At 44.7% G+C, this 22,960-nt stretch overlaps 1 protein-coding gene across 1 annotated transcript; it reads right to left on the reverse strand.

Annotated features, from left to right (window-relative positions):
• Positions 1-205: 205 nt before the first annotated feature.
• Positions 206-21,192, reverse strand: axin2 (axin 2 (conductin, axil)). Its single transcript, XM_008416765.3, is given in 11 exon segments — positions 206-356; positions 3,910-4,068; positions 4,589-4,726; positions 5,328-5,540; positions 5,621-5,797; positions 6,320-6,837; positions 6,931-7,071; positions 10,010-10,112; positions 13,715-13,846; positions 16,643-17,572; positions 18,453-21,192. Coding segments are annotated over 10 exon segments (2,538 nt in total). The 5' UTR covers positions 17,449-17,572; positions 18,453-21,192.
• Between the last annotated feature and the right edge of the window lie 1,768 nt (positions 21,193-22,960).

Here is a 22,960-nt window from a genome sequence, read left to right on the forward strand (position 1 = left end):
TAAACCCACCGGCCCGCGTCGCTGACGAGTGGTCGTTCTCCTCCAGTCTCTAGAAACTTCAGCAACACACAGTCCAGGTTCCTCCTCCATCCCAGCCGGGTCCTTTCAATCGTCCCGTAACATCCGTGTCTTCTTCTCTGGCCTTTCGCCAGCACTGCTTCCGTCACCGAACCTCCAGTCCCTTCAGTCTCAGCTTAGTGACGGGTCAGTAATCCCCAGTGGTTCCGAGTCAGTCCATCCGCTCCACCTTCCCCAGGATCTTCCCCTCGTACGTGGGCAGCAAGGAGCCGTCGTCCGACACTTCCTCGAACACGGCGCCGCACTCAAACTCGTCGCTGGCTTTTTTGAAGTAGTACCTGCAGGAGCAGAACAACACAGAGCTCAGCTATAGTTCATATTCTTCAACATCGAACGTCAATTTTTAAAACCATAATTTGATCTGGATCCGCCTCGACTCAAACGTAAAGTATCAATTATGCTTGGGCCTCGTCAGGTTTCGACAACAAACTGCGATGTAAAGAGTTTTAAGGATGTTTTCACTGAGACTAAAGTTGCAACATGTTACATTTTCACCCGGTGCAGTTCGCTTTCACACTGCGCTGTGTCAAATGAACCAAAACCTGTGCACCCACCTCGCCTGTTGTGGCGCTACACCAAGAACCACTGAAGGAAACACCACAAAAACCTCTGAACAAGACAGCCGCAAAACTTCCTTCCTCCAAAAATCTAAACAGGAATGGAGTGACGTCAGATTGTAGGATTTCTCTTTTTCTCTTTGACAAAACACCATGAGTCATTTCTTCCTCCAGCGCGACACTTGAGCTTGCTTTGGTTACATTTACCCAGAATGCCTTGTGCTACAGTCCATTTCCCGTTTTTGGAGCGGTCTGCTTGTCATTCACATGCATTTTCAAACCGCACAACTCGCACAAGAAAGCGCAGATGTTGTCAAGCGCTTTTTTTTGTTTTTGGTCCGCAGCGTTCGACTGCGAATTCACACCTCAACCCTCCCCAAACAAACCAGAGTTCAAGCTGTAACTTATATACATATAAGTTTTTTTTTTTAAATGTTTGTTAAATCTGTCACCATGTTGTGACACTGTGCTCTGACAGATACTCAATGAGAAAAAAGTGGAGCTTCTTCCTGTGGTCCTATTGCTCAGTCAGAAACAACCAATCAGGAAACAGATTGGCGTTTAATGCAGATGTTTCTGTTCCTCCATCACACAGTATCATAAGTCTGTGGCTGCAACCAGACAAAATGAGAGGATCGCTGTCCCCTCCTCCTCCTCCCGCCCGGTTTATTCCCACAGCGATAAAAAGAGTTTTAATAAAAGTGAACCAGGACGACATGTTGATGCCTCAGCTGGCAACTTTATGAATGCAAGTAAAAGAAAGAAAAAAAACACAAGCAGGGAGGAGCTTCTCTTCAGCCATGACTTCACCATAGCATAATGACGCAACCCCCCCCACCCCCCACCCCAAAAAAGAAAACACACACACACACCTCCAAAGCCCTTATTTAAGAGGAAGAGAGAACAGCAGGGGTGGGTTGGTTGGAGGGGTCTGGGAATCCACTCATTAACTATGTAATGGAAAAACAGCTCAATTTGCCCCATATGTGGGGGTCTCTGGAATGTACGCGAGGTTTAGGAACATGCGATGCGTACAGGAGAGCGGGAGCCCACGTGGTGCAATTAGCACGAGGGTGGTCGCTAATAAAAAAAACAACAAAAAAAATTATTATTTTTTGAAAAAGTAGCTCAGGAAGTCTTGAAGCAAACGATGAAGGAAGAGAGAAGAAGTGAAACCACGCCGACCATTATGGAGAAGTCAACGCCGATCCCTACTGCTCTTTAAATGCAAGAAGAAGTCTTCAAAAGAGCTGTGATGTTTTTTCGCTAAGAGAGACAGAATTTCCACTGGAACATGTTTTATGTGGCTAGATCCGCGCCGCCCGCACCCCCTAACCCCCACCCCTCCAGTTTGCTCTGACATCTGGCACCAATATCGTCTGGCAGGGCCAAGCAGTACTGTTCTTTGTTGAACCGCTGCCATGTTGAAATGACCCAACTCCACACATTCTCTGGCTGCTGTTAAAGCACCGCGCAGCTTGCCTTCCAAAAAATGAAGAAGAAGAAGAAAGAGGGGGCTAGAGGAAAAAAAAAAAAAAAGGTGGATGGTATGACACAGGAACTGAGACGGCGAGCCAAAGAGAAAAAGAAGACGCGCGAAAGAGCCGACAGATGTGAAGAGCCGGGAGTTTGTCACATCTGTTGATCCCGGCAAAAAAAGAGAAATTAACACCGTTCACATCTGGACAGGAAGAACTTTTTCTTTCCTCTCGGTTTCATACCTGTAATTACAAACAACGCCACGGCCGTGCATATCCTCAGCACCATTAACGGTCTAAACACTAAAATGTTTGATCTTTTTTTTTTCCTTTAATACCCGCTGAATAAAAGCAATCAAAGTAAAAAAAAAATTTTTTTTAAATCTCTTTCTCTCTTTCTGAAAGCGCACGGTGAAGCGGTGGGCACTCGACGGGGCCTTGTGAAGCGAGCGGATCTGGCATTTAACTATCTGCCTCTCCAAAATATCCATAAAATGATTACAACATGTGTAAACACAGTGTGCATTCAACCCAGTACACACGTACACACGCACACACACACACGCACACACGGGCAGCGGGAGGAGGGGAGAAAAAGGAAAAAGAAAGAGAGGCCCTGATAGCATCAGTGAAGAATTTGCACACTGGCCATTTGTGTGAGTCTTTGTTGGTTGAAATGAAAGAGGCTGAGGCTTCAAAGCCGTGTGTATTAAGTGTGCCTTAGCATGGAAATCAATACCAGATGGGACCCAAATCGCTGCAGTTCAAACTCTCCCACTAACCCCTGCGCCGCCCGCCCGCTTGTCTTTCCCTTTTCTGTTGCTCAAAAAGCCAGCCACACACAACACGACACACAAACACGGAAACAAAAACACAGACAGCAGGACTCATCACAGAAATATATTCAGATATTTAGAGGTTAGCTGCTTTATCCAACAGGGTGCAGCTTCCTGGAAAAACAGTTATTCCTCTGAACCTTTTCTCGCATTTTGACGTATTTAAACCACAAACCTCAGAGCTCTTTAATGCGCTTTTATGCAACAGGGCAACATACGAAATGCTAAGACCCGCCATCCCGGTACTGAGACATGGTGGCGGCAGCATTAAGCTATGGGGAAGCTTTTCTTCAGCCGGGATAGAGGAGGTCAGGAAGATAGAAGGAGGGAAAACTGGGGACAAAACTGTCCTATGTTATTTCTTGTCATGTTTTCTAACAGAGCGGTGCTAACGCACGTCGAGGTTGCTGCGAGGATCCTCAACACCACTTTTCTTTTGAATTTCACAAACTTCTCTCTGTTCTCAGCTTTATACAACCGTGAAGGCGACTTTTTCTGCTGGGACTAACAGCAGACCGTTGACTGCTGCCACCTAGTGACTGGAGGCTTGTTTAATACTCCTAAGGTCCTTCAGACACGTCACCCTGATATTTGTGGAGAACTGTGTAAGAGGCTCAAGTAAAAAATAAATAAATAAAAAAAGCAAACCCTTCCACCAGAACAAGAAGCTGAAATGGTGGTGGCAGCATCATGCTGTGGGAATTAATTGCTTCTAAGACCTAGAATAGTAGTTTAGATGAAAGTAACCTTTTAGACTGGCATAATCAAAGTTCAGACCTAAATTTAAATGAGAATCTGTGATGATAAGCGATATATTCCAGCAGTAAAACACACTGAAGGTCGTGGCTTTAACATGAAACTAATCTGAAAAAGCTCAGAAGGTGTGAATACTTTTGCATTCAGGATTCCAACTCTTTAATTCTCAAACTCCGCCTTTGGTCTGTTGCATCTCGAGCTCACCTGTAGTTGCCCTTTTTACGGAGCTGCTCCTTGAAGTGACCCAGGGTGAGGCTGTGGCTCTTCATGGTGCGGCGGTACGGGATCTCCTCGCCGCAGAAGAAGTACGTCACCACCGTCTCCCCGCTGCACGCCGCGTGGCCGCCCAAGACCTTCTTACATCTGCCGGGACACAAAGACGGAGACGGAGAGCATGAGAGAGACGACACGGACACAGGTGGTACAGTAACACCACGACGAAACTCATCCAGACGCTGACTACGCAAGCCTGGAAATATGAGGGATGCCAGAGTGTGGGAGTCAGAGTCATGTGTGTGTGTGCGCGTGTGTGTTATCAATTCTCCTTCAGCTGGGTCCAAGGCTTTGTAGGCCAACTTCAGAGGAGCTCTTTACACCAGCTCACTGAAGGACGGCCAATAATAACAATACGAATAGATCTCCATGAAGAGGAAGAGCCAGTCCGGTGGCACCGTGGCAACAGCCTCCAGCACACACACATGACACTGATGCACACATTAAGACTGAAAATGAGTGTGTGTGTGTTGTTCCGTTTATGGTGCAGGTGTCAAGTAGGAAAAGTTAAAAGGGTTTATGTACGCTGGAAGTTGGATGTTAAAGCTCAAAGCAGGAGGAAGAGGAGGAGGAAGAGGAGCAGAGAGGAGGAGAGAGGGAGGCATCGTACTCTTCTAATTGGAGGAGACCCGGGCAGGTGGAGGTGAGGCCAGGGGGGCCGAGAGTGGCGGGACTGGGGAGGGCTGACCCCCCTGCATGGACTGTGACTTGGTGGGTCTTCTCTCGTTGAAGGTTGGCCAAAGAATGCCTGAAGAAAAAAGAAAGTTTATAATAAAAACAAGTGCCTTTTAAATTTTTATTTTTTAAATTGTTTGGTCTATATCATGAGAATCCAACACAGAAAAGCAGGTTTTCACCGCCTTTGCTCTATTATTCCTAAATCAAATCTCTGGGAATCAACTTGCTCTAAAGCCACCTCATTAACAGATAGACCAAATCTCTCTCTCTCTTTCTTTCAAATTTGTAAACAACATTTGATCTAGATTCTAGTGCAAATATGTTACTGCACTTGAAATAAGACCAAACTAACTTATATGTGACTTTTCAGTAAGATACATGAGTTTGTGTTCAGTCAGTAATTCATTATTATTGATCAAAATGTGCTCGTTCCGCTGGATGATTATTTCACTTATATGGTGAGAAAACGTCTCGTTAAAAGTGAAATAATGTGCCAGTGGAACTAGGACCTTTTTTAATCACAAACAAAAACAAAAAATCTTGCTGAAAAGTTACTTGTACGTTAGCTTTGTCATATTTCAAGTGCAGTGAGATATTTAGAGTAGAAACTAGACCAAACATAGTCGGTAAGGTGTTTTTGAGGAGCAGAGCAGCTCCTCTGGGGTCCGCACCTCTGTTTGGGGGTCTTGGTGGAAACCTCCTCCAGTCTGCGACAGGCCTCCTCCAGCTGGGACAGGGTGTTGGGAGGGGGCAGGGGCGGCATAGCGGGGTCTTGGATGAAGGGCTGAGCCGGTTGGTGACTCCGCAGGTGGCCGCAGCTTCCTCCGCCGCCCCAGGTGTGCGTCTGCGTTGACGAGCCTCCGAATTTCTTGGCGCCCTGGTTACTGCGGGACAGAGAGGGAGGCGTTTACCGACCGAACAACGAAAAACGATGTGCTTTTTCAGACTCGCTGCGCTTGCTCACCTGTGAGACTTGTGTCGGCTCTGCCGTTTGCTCTCCATGATCCACTGGCGAACGTTCTCGGTGGGGTCGGTTGTGTCTGTGGGCAGCTGCGAGATCCCGCAGTCGTCCATGCAGCCGTCTGCGACCCCCTCCTCGGCCCCCGAGCGACACACGCGTCTCGATAGGGAGCTGGAGCGCCTGGGAGACGGAAACATTCCAGTCAGATCTCAGGCTAGCTACATTACCAATGAACATAAAACTGCACAAATTGGAATTGCAAAAATCTATTTGCTTAATAGAAGCACGAGAATTTTGAAAAAAAAAAAAAACATACGTTTTCGATAAAATGTTTTTCGGCTATGGAAATTTTGCAAAATCGCAATGGAAACACTGGTAGTAACATCCAGATCAACATCTGGATGTTACTACTGACGGAAAAGCCGAAGAAGACGACAGGAAGTGGCAGGACCATCATAGAAGAGAATGTTCTTTAATGATTTATCACTTGAACAAACTTATTCACATGTGATCTTAATAGAAACACTGCAATGACAAAACTGAGTGTTTTTGACATTAGTGGAATACCAAAGTTTTGCTCACATTTGTAATAGATTCACAGCTAAAGAAAATCTAATATAATCAGATTGCAACAGCGTTTCAAGGGAAAGATTTTAAGTAAGTAACAAGAAGGTTGAGAAGTTTTATCATGCTCAGACTCACCCCATGTTGCTCTCGGTGGAGACGGCGCCACACGTCTCCCTGCCCAGACTGCGGCTGCGTGGGTAAGCCTGGCAGGACTGACAGCGGCCGGCGGCAGAGCAGACGCCCTGCACCCGGAGGGCCGCCTCCCGTTCAATCTGCTCCTTGGACTTTGGACTGGCGTGGTGATGGATGTAGTGGTGGTGGATGTGCTTGGTGCTCTGCCTGCTCAACAGGGTCCTGCTGGAGCCCAGGCTCAGAGCGAAGGCCCCCGAGTCCGGACTCGACACAGGAGAAGTGGACGACCCGGCCCTGGGTTTGCCTCCGCAGGCGTACGGCCGGTTCTCCGGGGAGCTGGAGCGAGGCGAGTGCTGGACGACGGTGGGCGACTGGCAGCCAGGGGTCTTGAGGACCCGAGACAGGTGCTCATCCAGGATGGCCTGGGGGTCCTCGTCAGAGGAGCCCGACAGGAGGGCCAGAGGATGCGGGGAGAGCTGCGGAGCGCTAACAGAGATCTCTGAATCTTCTCTTTCCTCCTCCTGGGAGACAAAAACAAGAAGAACATGAATTCACAAAAACACAAAAGCAAAAAAAAAAAAAAAGAAGAAAAGTTCAGAAAGAAGAAATCAAACCTCCTGAATCTGCTGCAGCCGCTCCTCCAGAGAGTTGAAGGTGTCCTGCTTCCTCTTCAAGTTCTCCAGGCGAGAGATCAGCTGGGCTGCGAACTGCGCCGGCTCCAGGGGGACCATCTCCTTCGGAGGACGGGTCGTACGCTTTAGGGGAAAGAAAGTGGATACATTAGCTTGTGTTTGATTCCCAATCAAGGTAACCTAACTCTACAGCTTCCACATCGTGAAGCAGATAACTGAACACATCACCAATATCACCAATGCATTCTTTTGGTGTCAGATCACACCAAAGTAATCATATTGGCTGACAATGTTTTCATTTTTCATCATGGTTGTCATGGAAAATCTATTTGAATGTTTTTGGTGTCAAATCATAGCCTACATATTTTGAACCACAGAAATCATCTCAATTTTGTTTATCTTGTGTTTCCGTTTTCTGGAGAAATATTTTTCAAAATGGCCACCAGGGTTACAAAGGTAAGAATACATTTGCACTAAAATCAGCAGCAGCTTTTGCCAGTGATGGCCACAGCTAACCAAAACATTAAATTCACTAACCACTAATTCGCTAAACAAGAATCGTAGCTCTGCTAATGCTAAACTTGTATACACATTAAAAAGTAGCAGAAGCTAACGCTAAATTATGCGCACTAAAAAATAATTGCTAAAGCTTATGCTAAACCGCTAAACTCAAAAAAGCTTAGAGGAAGCTAATGCTAAGACACTGAACACATTACAAAATTTGTAAAAGCTAACGCTAGCCATCAGTCTGCATCTCACAGTCTCATCTCCTTCCAGCTGACGACTGGAAGGAGGAAGGAAGCTTGCAAACAGTTTTTCAGTTTTTATAACATTCATGGCACTAATTGGCTTAAAAGGCTCAAAAACGGCGGCCGTCTTGAAAAAATGGACAACATCCTGAAGTACAAGAGGCTAACTGTTTACATGAGAAACACAACCTGTAGGGTTGAGCATCCAAATCGTTATGCTTTAAATATTCTTACAGTAATATGCTGCACTAACAGTCGATTTAAACAACCAGCATTAATAACCAGCCTGCTAACTGGCACCCAAGGCTCGTTTTAGGGGGCGGTGAACCCCGGCCTCAGCTGGTTCCCTCTGTCATCATCAGCGGGCCTCCAAAGTCAGCTCACTTCAAAGACTTCCTCGTCAAATATCAAACACTCAGTAGGGGTGGTGGAAGGACGGATGGAGGGATAGATTGATGGGAAGCAGTGGCTTTACATCTAGGAATAAAAGCCGCGCATCAACAGGGGGTGAAAGAGAACTCCGGGGAGGATAGGATGAGGGATGAAAAAATAAAAAAAAGGAGTAATGGGAGAAGTTGGGATGCAGAGATGTGCGCTTTCAGGTTCAAATAAAAAAAAAAAAGACGGAAGAACTGAGGGGAAGAGATAAAGGTACTAAAACACGGGGTGGGAGATCAGAAAGGTTGAGGAAATTTATTCCCCCACCTCGTCACACACTGGGCACCTTTGAGCTACGGTGTTGTGACAGTGAGCGCCTGAACACATCTTAGAATATTTGCATTTTTTTCTTTCTGCATCGAGGCTTTCTTGATTGTTCCTCCGTGTTTTTATACTTTTCCTATCTCTTTGTAGTCGGAATAAACGGGGATGGGGGGCTGACTGATGGTGCTGGGTGCTGATGCATTATGGGAATGGCAACCATCTAAAAAAAATAAAGAGGAAGTCAGATGGGAAACAAAAACAAGAACAAAGGCAAGAAGAGCAGCCCCATCTAATCTGTGCAGCTTTTTTTAAAACCTCAAACTTCCTGCTTCTTTCTATTTTTTAAAGATCATAAGTTTATGGTCAAGTTTAGAGTACCTTATAAAAGTATTCACACCCTTTGACCTTTATCACAACATAATGACCAGATTTAAATACATTTTTATTTAGGATTTATAACCTACATCTAAACTGATGATAGGAAAACCATCTCAAAGGTGAAATGCAACTCTGGAGGAGAAGCGGCGATTCAGAGCTCAGGTGGGACAATCAGCTGACAGACACTCCACAATGATGGGCAGCTAATGCAGAAAGGAAACCGTAAGAAGAAATTTGGAGCCAACTGAAGTAACAAAACCTACAAAACACTTCTGACTGTCCATTTTCCAGCTGGACAAGGACCCCAAGAGATACAATGGAAGGGGATCCCATAATTCAATGCTACTTTGTGTTGGTCTATCACGTCAAATCCAAATAAAACACTTTGCAAGTTTGCATTTTTAAAGTGACAAAGTTTCAGGAATACTTCTGCAAGGTATTGCTTTTATCAAGTTTGGTTAAACCCGCTCCCCTCCAGCCTCATATTCTTCTGTCTTCCCAAAAACCTTAAGCTAGCATCTCCCCCCTGACCTGCTGAGAGCTCACATGACGTGCTCAGACTCTTCCCTCAGATCCTTCACTTTTATGTGAGATGGGGGGGTGTGTGTGTGGGGGGGGGGGGTGAGGTTTAGGCCTGTGTGTGCTTGGATAGGGAAGGAAAGGGGGAAGGAAAAGGGGGCCATCTCAGTTGGAAGTTGTCACTTCCCCGTGCGTTTGCTTCATTCATCTGCAGATCAAAGCGCCGCGTTCGTGCGCGTCACTGCGAGAATACTTGTGTTTTTGTTGGGGAACCGGGCTGATTCCAGGGCCCCCGGGATAAGGCGGCAGAGATCTTCCTCATCTCTTCCTTATTCTCCATATTTACAGCATCGGCGGGGAAGAAGAAGAAGTAGAAGAAGAAAAAAAGCGAGCGCTGGGGCGATAAACAGCTTAGAGACCTCCTTCCTTCCCCCTACAGACTTCAAGGTACCCTAATGGGGGGTGTAGGTGACACCAAAGGTAGGCAGGGGGCTTGTGTTTGGATGTGTGTGTGAGAGTGGGAGGCAGGGTCTTTGACGCCACTTCTTCAGATCTTTGCTGGTGTTGTTGAATCGAGAATGCCAAATACAGTTTGCACAGCACTATTCATAGAAGCGAGAGAGATCCGGAACGGAGGGTGGTATGGAAATTACACTGTGGGACCCGGGCTCAAAAAGACTTCAGAGTGTGTGTGTATGTGCTTGTGTACTTACAGGGAAAGCAGGCAGAGAGACTTGGCTGTTCATCCTCATGTTTCGTTGCATCTCCCTCTGTAGCTGCTTCTTGGAGCCCAGTTTATATGGAGGGATGCCATCTCTGAGGGGGTGGGGAGGGAGGAGACATCACAAAGGTCAATTACCCAATCAGATACATCATTAAAGACCGCTTGTTAGCCAAAAGGACGGATCAAACAAACTTCAAGGGAAAAAAAAAATCTAATTTATTAATTCCTCTTTCAGGCTTAATCCGAGGTTAACCGAGTCAGTGTTCTGGTCTGTATGTGTGTGTGTGTGCGCGCGCGCGTTTGTTGGAGGCGTGTGGCCTTCATCTTCAAACTGAGACAGTTCCGGGGACGTTTTATTTGCCCCAGAAATGACACTCATCGTCCCCCAAGCATTTTTCAAGACCAAACTCCATCCTTTTCCAGACTCAAATGAATAGGAATCACCCGTCTATTTTTAAGCTATAAACATGAATAGATGTGTTCACCATGCTTTTACTGCAGTTATTTCTTTACGCCAGAAGAGTCAGACACAAGAAGGAGTGAAACAGAAAGAAAGAGCAATCAAAGGAAAGAAACAACAAAAAGAAAGAAGTGGATGGATGGATCCACGTTCTTGGACGATGAGACAGGGAATGAAGTCTGAAGTTACGTTCAATTCAATACGTTTCCATTTTCTTTTTCCATGTTTATCTAGTCTGTAGAGTGGCATTGTGTTCTGACACTTTGTAAATGTTTCTTCCCCAGCAACTGAAGCAAAGTCAAGGTTACAGCTGCTTTTCCCGACTCCTTACACCTTTCTACAGAGTTAGCAGACGCAGGTTGAATCTGAATCTCTGCTTGGTACAGAGCTGACTTTAGCTCAGTACCTTTACGCCCGTGTTAAACAGCGGCTCCCCAACCAATCTGAGTAGCACTTTTCTACTCTTGCTTTAAAACACCACAGTCCTGCGCATGAGCAAAAGCCCTCCTCTTCCCCCCTCCACCCCAACCCGTCTCCAAACACACTCCCAATCTTCATTTGGCAAGCTTTGCCGCAGCCAGCCTCTGATCTCGGCACATCAAAAGGCTGGTTTGTAAGATAAGGTAATGTTTGAAGTCTGCGCAGCTGCATTCCCCAGCGTCCAAGCAAATCCATAAATAAGATATAAGCAAAAAAAAAAAAAAAAATCCCTCCCTCCTTCTCGCTCTATCACCGCGCACTTTCTCTTCCCAACCGAGCGCCTCCTCCCCCGTTGCCATTTTTCCTCATTTTCTATTTTTCCCCGCTGCCTTTATCTGTAAATGCGATTCAAATGTTTATGGGTCTTTATAGCTGTGACCTACTGAGAGGCAGATATTGTGATCAAGGCCAGAGTGGGCAGGAAATGAGGCGGGGAAGTTGGTGTCCCTGCGGCTCGGCCTTTCAAACTGTGCTGGGCAAAGTACAGCAGAGCAGGACCGTATGTCCCTCTGACTGCTGTAAAAAAAAAAAAAAAAAAAAAAAAAAGGCTTTACAGCTGCCGCCTTTTTGCCCCAGCCAAGCTCAGGGTTTGAACTGAATATCAGCGCTTTCAGCTCATCAATATCTTTAGCTTGGTCATGGTTGATCTGAACATTTCACCAGCATCATCCTGGCAGATATGAACTAAGGCTGAACGCTGGACAAAGATTCTTCGACTTTCTGTCCCAAACAAAGACGAGCGCCTCGTCAGGTGAAGGTCACGTGTTTGCGCTGCGTGAACGAGGTCCACAGCACGTAGCTGGATGAGTTGATACGACGTGTGGACATCCGCGTTCATGAATGACTACCGATTAGTCACTTTTTTGATCAGAGAACCCAAAGAAGGCTGATGATTAACGAGGCTGGAAATAGAGCTGGGCATTTATTGCATCGTTTGTCGTTTATCGTGATAAATTCCTCATCATGATAAGAATTTTGATTTATTGTTGTCATCATGGATTCCAATTAAGGAAGGTGTTTAAAAACCATCAAAAACTTCCAAATTGTCTAGATTGTTAGCTTTTGTATTTTCTCCACATATATATTGCAAATATGAAAATATGATTAAATGCTGTTAATGTGAGCACTTTAGTGATATAAATCACACATTTTTTATGCAACTCATATCCTACAAAAGCTTATTAGAAGCTCCACAAACACTCAAGAGCAGTGTTCGTGGCGCTATGATAGGTGTGCCTTCAGTTGCTTAAAAAAAGTAGCAACAAATAAGTTATTATCAGCTTTTATCACAATAGTATCACAAAATATTGTGATAAAACTTGAAGTCCACATCGATTCAGATCTTTGAACATACATTAGAAATTGGCTGGTGAACAGAATCTGTTTCAGCTTGAAAACACTCTACGGTGAGAACGTAAGTGAGGGAAGAAGACTTATTGTTAGCTATTTTCAGTATCTGTGAGGTGTTTCAAAATGAAAGCAGAGAAAAGCACAGAGATGACTGTAGCTGTTTAAAAGGAAGCTATATTTCCTACAGAGGGAGAGAATAAAACAGGATAAGAACAGGAAGGCCATCGGAGTCTATCAAATTCGGTCTGGTACAAGCTGGATTTCGAAATGTTTGCAATCTCAACGTCTCTGGGACAACCTGCTACATCATGCTAACAGCACTAATCGCTAACATGAGATGCTGTCTTTTAATACAGCAGCTCTTGAAGATGAATCTATCTTTTCAAATCTGTTTTGAACCTTTACAAATACTGGTGATCGAAAAGCTAACAGACCTGTGACCCGAGTCATTTCTACACTGAAACAGCAGAGAAGCGTCAATAACTTTTAAGCTCCGATAAACATTTGAGGATATTTTGGAAAACATCAAACATAAGAAAACAAAAAACACAAGATTTTAGCAGGAAATACAGTAAAATTACTCAGAATATATATTTATATAAAGCAATAGAATGAAGATATTTCTGAAATGCTTTACTATCAGCAGGTGCTAAAAACTTGAGATTTAGTAATGTTTTAGGACCTTGCTGTAAATGGACTCTAATAACCGACCGATGGCTGTTTGTCAGAGATGTTCTTTGCACTATTGGTGAATTTGGGATCCAGAACAACTCGATGAGGATCATTACCGACCCAAATTAACTCCTGTGTTTTATCAGGTGTTTCCCTACAACTAAATCTTCCAGTTTGGTTCTCAGCAGGTTGCTTGACCAGGTTTTCTGCAGAGTTCAAACTCAAATTGAAGTCCTCTTAAAACCTTTGTAAGACCATTGTGAATGAAATTACCCCCTTGTAGTAGTCCCAAGCTTTTTAGCACAAAATGGACATTATGGGTTGGCAAAAGATGTGAGCCAGTGGCAAAGACCAACCATGTCTGTCCAATTAGCTAGCTAGCTAGCAGGGCAATATTAGCAGCTAGTTAGCGGTAGCCTAAACAGCCTCAAGTCACAAAGCAGAATGAAGACTCAAAAGTTTGCTTTACAGAAAAGTTCTGCGAGAAAGTAAAAAAACTATATAGATCAAATAGCCCTGAGAAAAATTTAAGACCTGTGATTAGCTTACTTAACGCCAACCTATGCTTTTTTCATGAATTTAATGCATTATAAGGCCTTAATTTTAGACACAATAATTTAAAAGTTTTTATGGATGCGCAGACATCCTGTTGACATGCAAGTCATTTGATGTGTTCTGGATACACACACGTGTGTGTGTGTATGTACGCATGTCTGATTAACATCCACTTACACACTGCCGTCAGTCACAGACATGGCGTCGTCAGTCAAGGCGTCGCTGGAAACCTCGCTGTCGTTGGTGCTGCTGACAGGGGCGAAGGCGCCTGCATGGCAGGGGTTGATCTGCTCGCCTCTCTTGTAGGATCTGGGCAACAACAGATGAATATTAATACCACTCCAACAGGCTGGCTGAGGTTCTTAAATCAAGACAGGTTGAGGCTTTTTTCTTTTGTAGGAGAGCTGAAATAAACCCGTGGATATAAGAGCGGCAAACATGCCGAACAGATGTGACAGGCCGGTGTGGGGCCTGGCAAACTTTGTGGGAAAACTTCTTAAATGTCCCACAGTTTCTCTTTCCACTCCGCTCATCCACCCTCACTCTTTTCCCCAGCGTGCATGCCCCGCTGTGTTTGCATTCTTGCCATGGTACAGGAGGAGGAGAGCGGGGCAGAGGTGGGGGGGTAGCACAAAAAGTTTCGGCTGGAAGCATGGGAGTGTGTCACAGAAGGAAAGAAAGGGGAGAAAAGGGAAGAAGGGGAGGGTCTCGGTGCAGAGGGAGAGAGACCCAGCATGACTAAAGCCGCAGCCCCCCCGCTCACCTCTCTCCAGCTCCAGACTGACCTTCAGAGGGGCTCGCAAAGAGTCAGGTATTTAGCACAGCTGGCCCGGCATTCTTCCCTCCCTGCCTCTCTTTCACCCCTCATTTATCCTTTCTCCTCCCTCCCTTTCATGAGCTGCAACCGTCCTCCCTCTCTCCGTCTCCCTCCCTCCCTCCATCCTTCCTTTCCGCTCCAAAAGCACGCCTTGTAGTCCCCGTCCCTCGGTTTTCAAAAGGAAGAAAAGATAAAAGTAAAGAAGGCCGAGGGAGTGGAGGAGGAGGGGGTGAACGGCAGCAAAGGAGGGAATCTGAGGAGAACTGACACAAACAAGAAGGGGGGGAGCAAAGAGTGACGGAGGGGAGGAGGAGGTCTTGATTCTGTACTGTAGCTGCTGCCATTAAGGGTTTGTTTTCGCTTTTAAGAGAACTTGAGTCGGAAGAGACGAGGAGGAAAAGGGCGGCGCAGGTTCTGGCTCCGTTCGCTGGTTAAGGCGCAGCCCAGGTACTGAAATCAAGCTACACAAAGGTTCTCCCAGCTGTGGGGAGCTTAAACTGATGCTGAGCACTGCTGGTTAGCTGACTGAAACATAGCAGCTACACTTTTTTGTTTGTTTAGCGCAGGGGTAACCAACTCCAGTCCTCAAGGGCTACCATCCTGCAACTTTTAGATTCACCTCTGCTCCAAAATGTCTGAATTTCCTCACCAGCATTCATTCCTCTCTGCAATAGGCTGGACATGAGCAGTTTATTTGATCCAGGTGTGTTTGAGCAGAGACACATCTAAAAGTTGCAACTGGAGTTGGTGACCCCTGGTTTAGCGAGTCAAATTTGACCTTTAGCAGCTAGCTTGTCTATTTAAGCACTCAATGTGAGACTTGCATTAGCCTATAAACAACAGAATACGTTACCAATATTGTCATAAATTTAAATTGATTATAATTATGTAGCGTTTCCACCTGTCGCTGCACACTCTGTAAGCCATTGCAGCTTCATTTTGCTCTTAAGACAAATTCAGCAGTTTGGAAATCTTTCTGGTCACAAATCAAATGATAGTCATGATGTCGAAACTTAAAGGAGTACAGTTTGTCCTTGTTATTAAAGGGATGCTGTTGTAAAACTACAGTTTGAATGAGATGAGTGATTTATCTGTTAGGCAGCAGACTGCAGGCTAGCCACATTCCCGCTCTGCTTGTCTGCAACAGATTTGGCCAGATTAAAAAAAAAAGATGCTAGCTTCCTTTAAGACACACATTGTTTTAGTAGCTGAGAGGCTAAAGCTCATAGGGAGTGGTAGAGACAATATGTGGTAAGCAGAACGGAAACTGTCTGGAAAATGGCAGTTAATTATGTTATTACACTTAATAGCAATGGTATGAAACCTGAATACTTTCCTGAAGCGGCACAGCCTTAATCAAAATAAGAACTAGAAAAAACAATCATAACTATAACAACAAATATTAGAAATACTTTCAAGTCTGACCTGCTGATTACAATTTTATATGGTCTGTAGCACATGAAAAGAAACTTTGACTCAGCTAAAGTGAATCAAAGATGGTCACTGTAGCTATAGACTGATGATGGTGGAACGTCTGAGTTTCGATGCATCAATGGATAAGAAGAACAATATTTTGAGATTTCACCAATTCCCAATCAGAGCAAAGTAATGAGAACCTTGTTGAATCTCATCTCAAGACGATTGTTTGGTGGAATAGTTTTCATTTTCTGCTTGAAATAATAGCAATTAGATCGACTCATTAAGTTTCCGTGTCACTGGTATTGGTGAAACAATAACTTAATTCAGTAACAGACTAATACGAGTCCCAGCATTTGAACCAGGATATTGGAAATACTTGCAAACACCCTGCAGTTTTCTTTTTCCTCCCCGCCCCTAACTTAAAACAAACAGGAGGATGGAGCAAAGAAAACACATAAATGAAACTACCCTCACATCAAAGTGACATCTGAAGAGCCGCCGTAGATTTTTATCTCCGCCTGAAGGCTTTTGACAGAGGTGGTACAAGAGGAGACATAGCACAGCAATGTCATCATCTATTATTTGCTGGCTGGGGCCAGAGCCAGCCCCTGCTCTGTGAACTTTTCCTCTGGAAGACGATCCGTCACTCTGCGGAACCATTTCAAAGCTCCGGAAATCCAGGCGAGCGCCAGCAGAGGGCTGCTGCTGCTGCTGGAGACTTTGGGAGAGGGGGAAGAAGGGCCAGAGAGTTTTCTGCAAACTTAGGAGGAGGGGAAAAGCTGTGTTGTACCTCTCTTAGAGTAAACCTTTGCTCTAGAGTGTGAAAACAGGGTGCAAAAGAAGGGGAAAAAAGGGTGCAGCAGACATACCTGTACCCCTTCTCCATCATCTCCACTGCTCTCTGCGTAATGGGAACCCTTTGCCCCTTCAGTCCCAGCAGGGCTTTGGCTCTGAAGTCACAGCTCCACTCTTCTTCCTCGTTGAGCGTGGGCAGGTATCCACATACAACTTTCAGGCTGCCCAAAGACGTGCTGACGTGGCTCGGGTTCTCCCCCCCGGTCCGAACATACTCTAGGTAAATGTCAGAGGTCAGGAACATCTGGTAGGCGTTCTCCTCCATGTCGGTCTGGATCTCCGTCTGCGCCTGGTCGAACATGGCAGAGTCGATGTGCTGCCTCTTGATGTTATCCCGAATGAAGGTTTTGGTGGGCGGCTTCAGCTGCTTGGCCACCACGCTGTTGTTCTCGATGTAGCGCTTGTAGATCGCCTTGGCGACCCGCTGCGTTTTGGTGTCCTTCAGGTCCATCTGCCGGAAGCCGTTGCAGGCGAACCAGAAGTCCAAGGCGTCCGCGCTCTTCTCCCGCTCCAGGAACGTCCGGAACAGAACGGCGCCGTCCTGGTCTCCGAGCAGGGAGTGCAGGGACTTCGTCCAGCGGGACAGCGGCGAGTCCGGCGAGGCGCTGCCCTCCGGCTCTCCGAGACCATCCTCGTTCCTCCGCGCCGAGGAGCCCGGAGAGCCGGCGAGCAGAGCGGATTTGGGGGCTTCGAGGGGTTTCATCACTGCGGCTTTGCTGGGGTAGCGGGGCGCATCGCCCTCCTCCCCTGGCACCGGGGGTCGAGGGGCATCTTCGCGGAAACTACTACTGGCGATATGGTCCATAAGCGGCCGGCTCATGTCTCTGAAAGCAGCAGGAGATAGAGCAAGAGAGAGCGCTGATCGCCTCCTCTGAGCTCCTACTGTAATCTCCTCACTCTCTGGTGTCAGCGGGGGGGCTTCTCTCAGGCTGCCCGTCTTCTCTCTGAAACACAAAGTATTGATCTAATCACAACCAGATCCGCCCCGACTTCAAAGAGACAGAGGAACGCAGTCAGAGCCTTTGCTGGATTTTACAGGAGAGAAAAAAAAAAAAGAAAGAAAAAAGAAGAGGGAAAAAACCCCGCTGCAGCAGCAGCATTACATAAAGCGGAGTTTCTCTCATCTAACCCAAAAGCAATGGGATTTCCACAGAAAAAGAAACAAGGAATCGAGTGATTTAAAGAATGCGCTGGATTCACTTCAACGAGACCTTCAAATGGACAAGCGCTTGCCTTGCCTGTCACTTTCTAGTTTCTCATTCCCAGGACTCTCCCCATCTCATCTGGGGCGACTAAAATGAAGCCTCCCTCTCTCCAGTACCTGTAGGACATCGATCAACCCAAAGAGATGAGAAAACGTGACCAAAATAGTGAACTGTGAGTTCAACTTCCCCTGGCTTTAGGGCGAAAACACTCAAATATAACTTACACCTGAGATTTCTGACCACTCTGGGGTAAATCATTTGAGTTACTTTAATCTCAACATAAAAAAAACCACCCTTTCAGTTTCTCTAATGGCGAAAAACACAGCAAAAGTCCCAAGAACATCAAAGTCTCTGATCTTGTAGGGGGGAGAGAGAGGAATTGCTCAACAAGACTCGGGTCGGCTACTTCTTAAGAAAATTTCTCACGAATATTTAAGTCTTAAACCAAGCCTTTTCGAAAATAGAGGAAAGCGAGCGGCACAGACGCGAACCTGTGCGTCTTTTGAGTGTGTAAACTGGGGGAAAGTGGCCAATTTCCCCCTGAACGTTACTTCAAAGGCACATCAAAGGGAACTCCAATGGGGGCGAGTTTGAGGAGGCACCCAGTCCTCCAACTTACCATCGATCCACGAGTTCGCTTCCCCCTCAAATTAAACTCCATAAAAAGCGCTTATAATCCACATTGCTGGCGTCCAAACACGGTTAGGAGCATAGAAGTGCAGTAAAAAAGGAAAAAAAAATACGTATGTTTTTCTCTATTCCCTCTTTCTTCCTTTCCTCCTCCCTGGTGCTTTCAGGCTGCCATGCCGCACCGTAGGTCTCTCCTGTAGGCGACTCCAACACCAACTGAACCGAGAGGCTGGAGCAGCGCACTTCAAAGTGAGGAACCGACTGCCTGGTCCTGGCAGCTGCATAAAAAACAATCGCAGCTTTCTTCCTCCGGAATAAAAAAAGCAAAAGCAAACATCCAACACTCTTAGGTATACCTCACTCATGCGACGTGAGGGACACTTTAAAGATGGTTCGGGTTATTTAGCGAGGCGTAAACTCTTTTTACAATATCTTCCCAGATCGCGAAGTTGCAGCTCCAGCAGAGGACCTTATCAAAGACAAGCAATCTTGAGCCAACTCCCTGAGGGCTTGGAGCGTCAGAAGTAACTGATCTGCCGCCCCAACAGCATTGTCGTTACAATCCCTCTATTGCCACATATACTTTAAAGACACTGAGTTTGTTTCTTCAGAAACACTCACAGATTTCGTGAAATTCAGATAAACCCCACGAACAGTCGTGGAGGTGAGTATTAATACCGAGGTCAGTGTTCCTGAACAGCCAAGTTATGTCTTCTTTATTCATTTCGGGTGTGTAATGGAAAAATTAGCAGTCCAAGATGAAATAAAACAAAAATACATTTTAATCTGCTTGCGACATTCTCTTGACAAGACAGAATCACAGGAGCGTCCTTGTAGCGAGAATAAAAGATCTACTCATGTTTTTAAATGTTCTCTGTAATCAAGTTGAAAAACGTCGTGATAATAATAAATGACATGATCACTTTGCATCTCATTCATTATCCAGGTTATTGAGCAGCATGCTGAATAACCATAAGAGCAAGAGCGGTTATTACTCCACAGCTCCCACCAGTGGCAACATGCAGACACGGCAGATGAAACATCTGCTCAGCAAAGGAAAAGTTTTCAGATGGCAAGCTGTTTTGGCATTTATCCAATTCCTCTGTAAAGTGAAAGTTTCTTAAAGTAATATTTTTTTGTGCAACACTAGTTGAACAGACACCAACTCGAGATGTTTTTGTCAAGTAACATCTCTGGAAAGTTTTCAAAATAGACACAGTACTGTTTTTGCTTTTTTCCAATCATATTTAAATGCTTAGACCACCAAACAAATTGTCGTATGGAACAAGTATAACTGGAGTAAATACAAAATGCAATTCGGAAATGATTATTTAACTGATTAAGATAAAAACATTTTCCAAATCAACCTGGTCCTAAGTGAAAAAAGTAATTATCCCCTCTTGCCAAATTAGGAATTACTCACATTTTTGGAATGTGAAGTAAAATTTCCACTAGACACATGCAGTCCTGATCAATGCCTGAACCCCAGAATCAATGCATTTACTCAACAGAAGATGTCTGACAACATGAAGTAGGGTAGAAACTCTCAAAAAGCAACAAATCTTTCCTCAAGCAAATGAAACTCAAAAACACGTGAAATAAAGTTCACCACATCATATAAGAGTTACAAAGCCATTTCTAAGGCAAAAAAAACCTTGGAACAGACAGCCAGCATTCACAACTGAAGATGTCATGAAACAATGGTGAGCCTTTCCAGGAGGTCAAAGTTACTCCAACGACTAATCCAGTAGTTCACAAAATACCCATTTAAAAATGAGACTGAACCAAAATGGCATCCATGGAAGAGTTACAAATTGAAAACCACTTGACAGTCTCACATTTATCAAAAAGCATCTGGTTGGTCACCAAACAGCTGAGATAATATTCAGTGGACTGATGAGATGAAACAGAAACCTTCTGGCAGGTGAGCATCGAGTTCCAGAAAAATAATATAAATCCGACGTTCAAACACGATGGTGGTAACGTGATGATCTGAGGTTGTTTTGCTACTTCATGCCCAACAACAAAACTCTGAATTTCTTGTGAAAGCAAAATTACGGTTTTGGAATGATCTAGTCAAAGCCTGGACTTAAATATGATGAACATTCTATGGGACGACCTAAACGGGACGTTAAAGCTGGAAAACTCTTTGATGCGGCAGAATCAAAGCAAATTTCCCAAAGAGAAGTTCACTAAAGAGATGTAAAAGACTCACTACTACAGTAATACTAATCCAGTCAAAGCCATACTAATGGGTTAAAAACGAAAGCATCTGGAGCTTTAGAGGAACAAGTACAAGAACTTTGATTGCCGAGTACATCTTGGGTTTCTTTCATATACAACAGTCAAAAGAAAGAACTCAGATGTCCTACACATTTTCCAACTATGAAAATTAAAGTTTTCCACCCTGAAATTTTGTTTTTTAGTCAGTTATTTATTTGAGCATCTGGACCAGCGAAGATCATCTCCGTTTCAAAACCTCTAATATTCTGAGACTTGTCAAATATAGATTGGATTTTTCTGCATGAAATGCAGAGTATTTGAAGGTCAGCTTGGAACCTTCAGATTTTTTTAGTAATCAAAATAACATAGAAGGGTCAGCACTTTGGTTTGCCATCATATTGCAAACTTGACCCATTAGACATTGACTTGTCCAAAGTGTCTTCAGAAGGAGACAGTAGTGAGACAGTGTGGTCTGTATCCTGTGCCAAGTATTATTTCTTCTGGTGTCCTGGATCTGTTTCTTATAAATCATGAGGCCTACTTTATAATGTGTTTGCTTTAGCTCTCATCTGTTTGTAGATGTTTGTTAGCTCTCTCTCTCATATATATATATATATATATATATATATATATATATATATATATATATATATATAAATGGGTTTGGTATGAGGTTCCAACCCAGTTCAACTTAGAACCACATGGTCTTTTATCTTCATAAAAACAAACTTGTAGAGGAAAATCTCAATATTGAAGGTATAGAACAAATGCTCAAATGCTTGCCATACACAATGGTATTTCATCTAAACAGCACATGATTCACTCCTCTCAATAGCTCTGATTTGTCCACAACTTTTAACTGCAGATAATATGGAAAGGCAGAAAAATCCCTCAATGGTCTCAGGGATCCAACATGCATCCACTAAAAGTGTGGATGCATATTATCAATGCTATTGGCGTTTATTGACCAGCATCATCAGCGTTTTGGTTGGATCTGTGCAGCTTTTAAAGGGCCACCACAGGGGATCCTTTGTTTCGCCATGACTGAATACATTCTTAAAAGAGCGTCAGTAGGTGCTTCTGGTCCTTTTTAGTCTCAGCAGACACAGATCCGAAAAGTACAGTACAAAGACGGCAAGCGCTTTGATCAACCCATTTGTTAAAGGTGCTGTGAAACTTTCTCCCTTGATGCCTCCCTTCCCATCAAGGATAATAAAAGGGAAATTTCTCTTGCAGAGGGCAACGGTGACGCTGGGATTACTCATCGTTCAAAGGACACTTCATTGCCTTCAAACTCTCTCTCTGCTCTCTCTCATTCTGAACAACAAAAAGAGACACATCAAACTTACTGTCCCAAGCTAAAGAGCAACAGCTTGTGGTATTTGAGCTTCAGCAGGCACTTCCACCAACCATCAAGAGTTTGTAGGAAAGTTAGTCTAATCAGAAAATATAAAATATCAGCTTAGCGTGGAGTAAAAGAGCAGCTGTGTGACCCGCAGATGAGAGAAACTATCCTACACAAACTAAGTTTATCTTATAAAAACTATCTGCACATCCAGCTAATGTTCGGAGTCCTGCTCAGACAATGTCAGCCTTTGTTAACTTTGAAGGGCCCAGGCTGACCTCTGACAGTAAACACGCCAGGGTGAAAACCATCTCCATGGTGATGGCGGGGACCCCCTGCCAGTACCTGGGGCCAGTCGGGCCCTCATGTCCTGCCTTGTCAGCTCCCCGCACGGTTCATGGGAGGTCCCCGCGGGTCAGGTCCTCCCCGCTGCCCCTCAGGAGCTGACCCCAGGTCTGTGCCCAGCCTGGGACCTGGGTTGTCCTTGGTTTCTTCCCCTATAAAAAGACGTTTGAAAAGAGTGCTTCAAGGAGAGAGAGGTTATGGGATGTTACTCTCCGTTTATAGGGAGATTTTATTACAGGGACAGGTCAAGCTCTGACTTCCTACAAATAGAGAGAAAAAGGGACATATAAATCACATGTAGGTGAGTCTTTTCTTGTGTGCATCAAAGAGTGCCTTGTAAAAACATTCATCCTCCCTCAACCTTTTCACATTTTATCACATTACAAACACAGAGTTTAACGTAAGGTTTTAGGATTTTAAAACCTAAAAAAAAGTAGGCTAAAAAAAAAGTAGTTCATAATTAAGAAGTGAAAATTTGTTCTTACAAAAAATGTCTGAAAAATGTAGCCTGCATTTGTATACAACATTCCTGAATCAATGCTTTGTAGGAAGACCTTCTGACCAGGGCCGGATCTACAGGGATG

Source organism: Poecilia reticulata, chromosome 8 (assembly GCF_904066995.2).
Source record: "Poecilia reticulata chromosome 8, P_reticulata-male-v2, whole genome shotgun sequence".
NCBI lineage: Eukaryota > Metazoa > Chordata > Actinopteri > Cyprinodontiformes > Poeciliidae > Poecilia > Poecilia reticulata.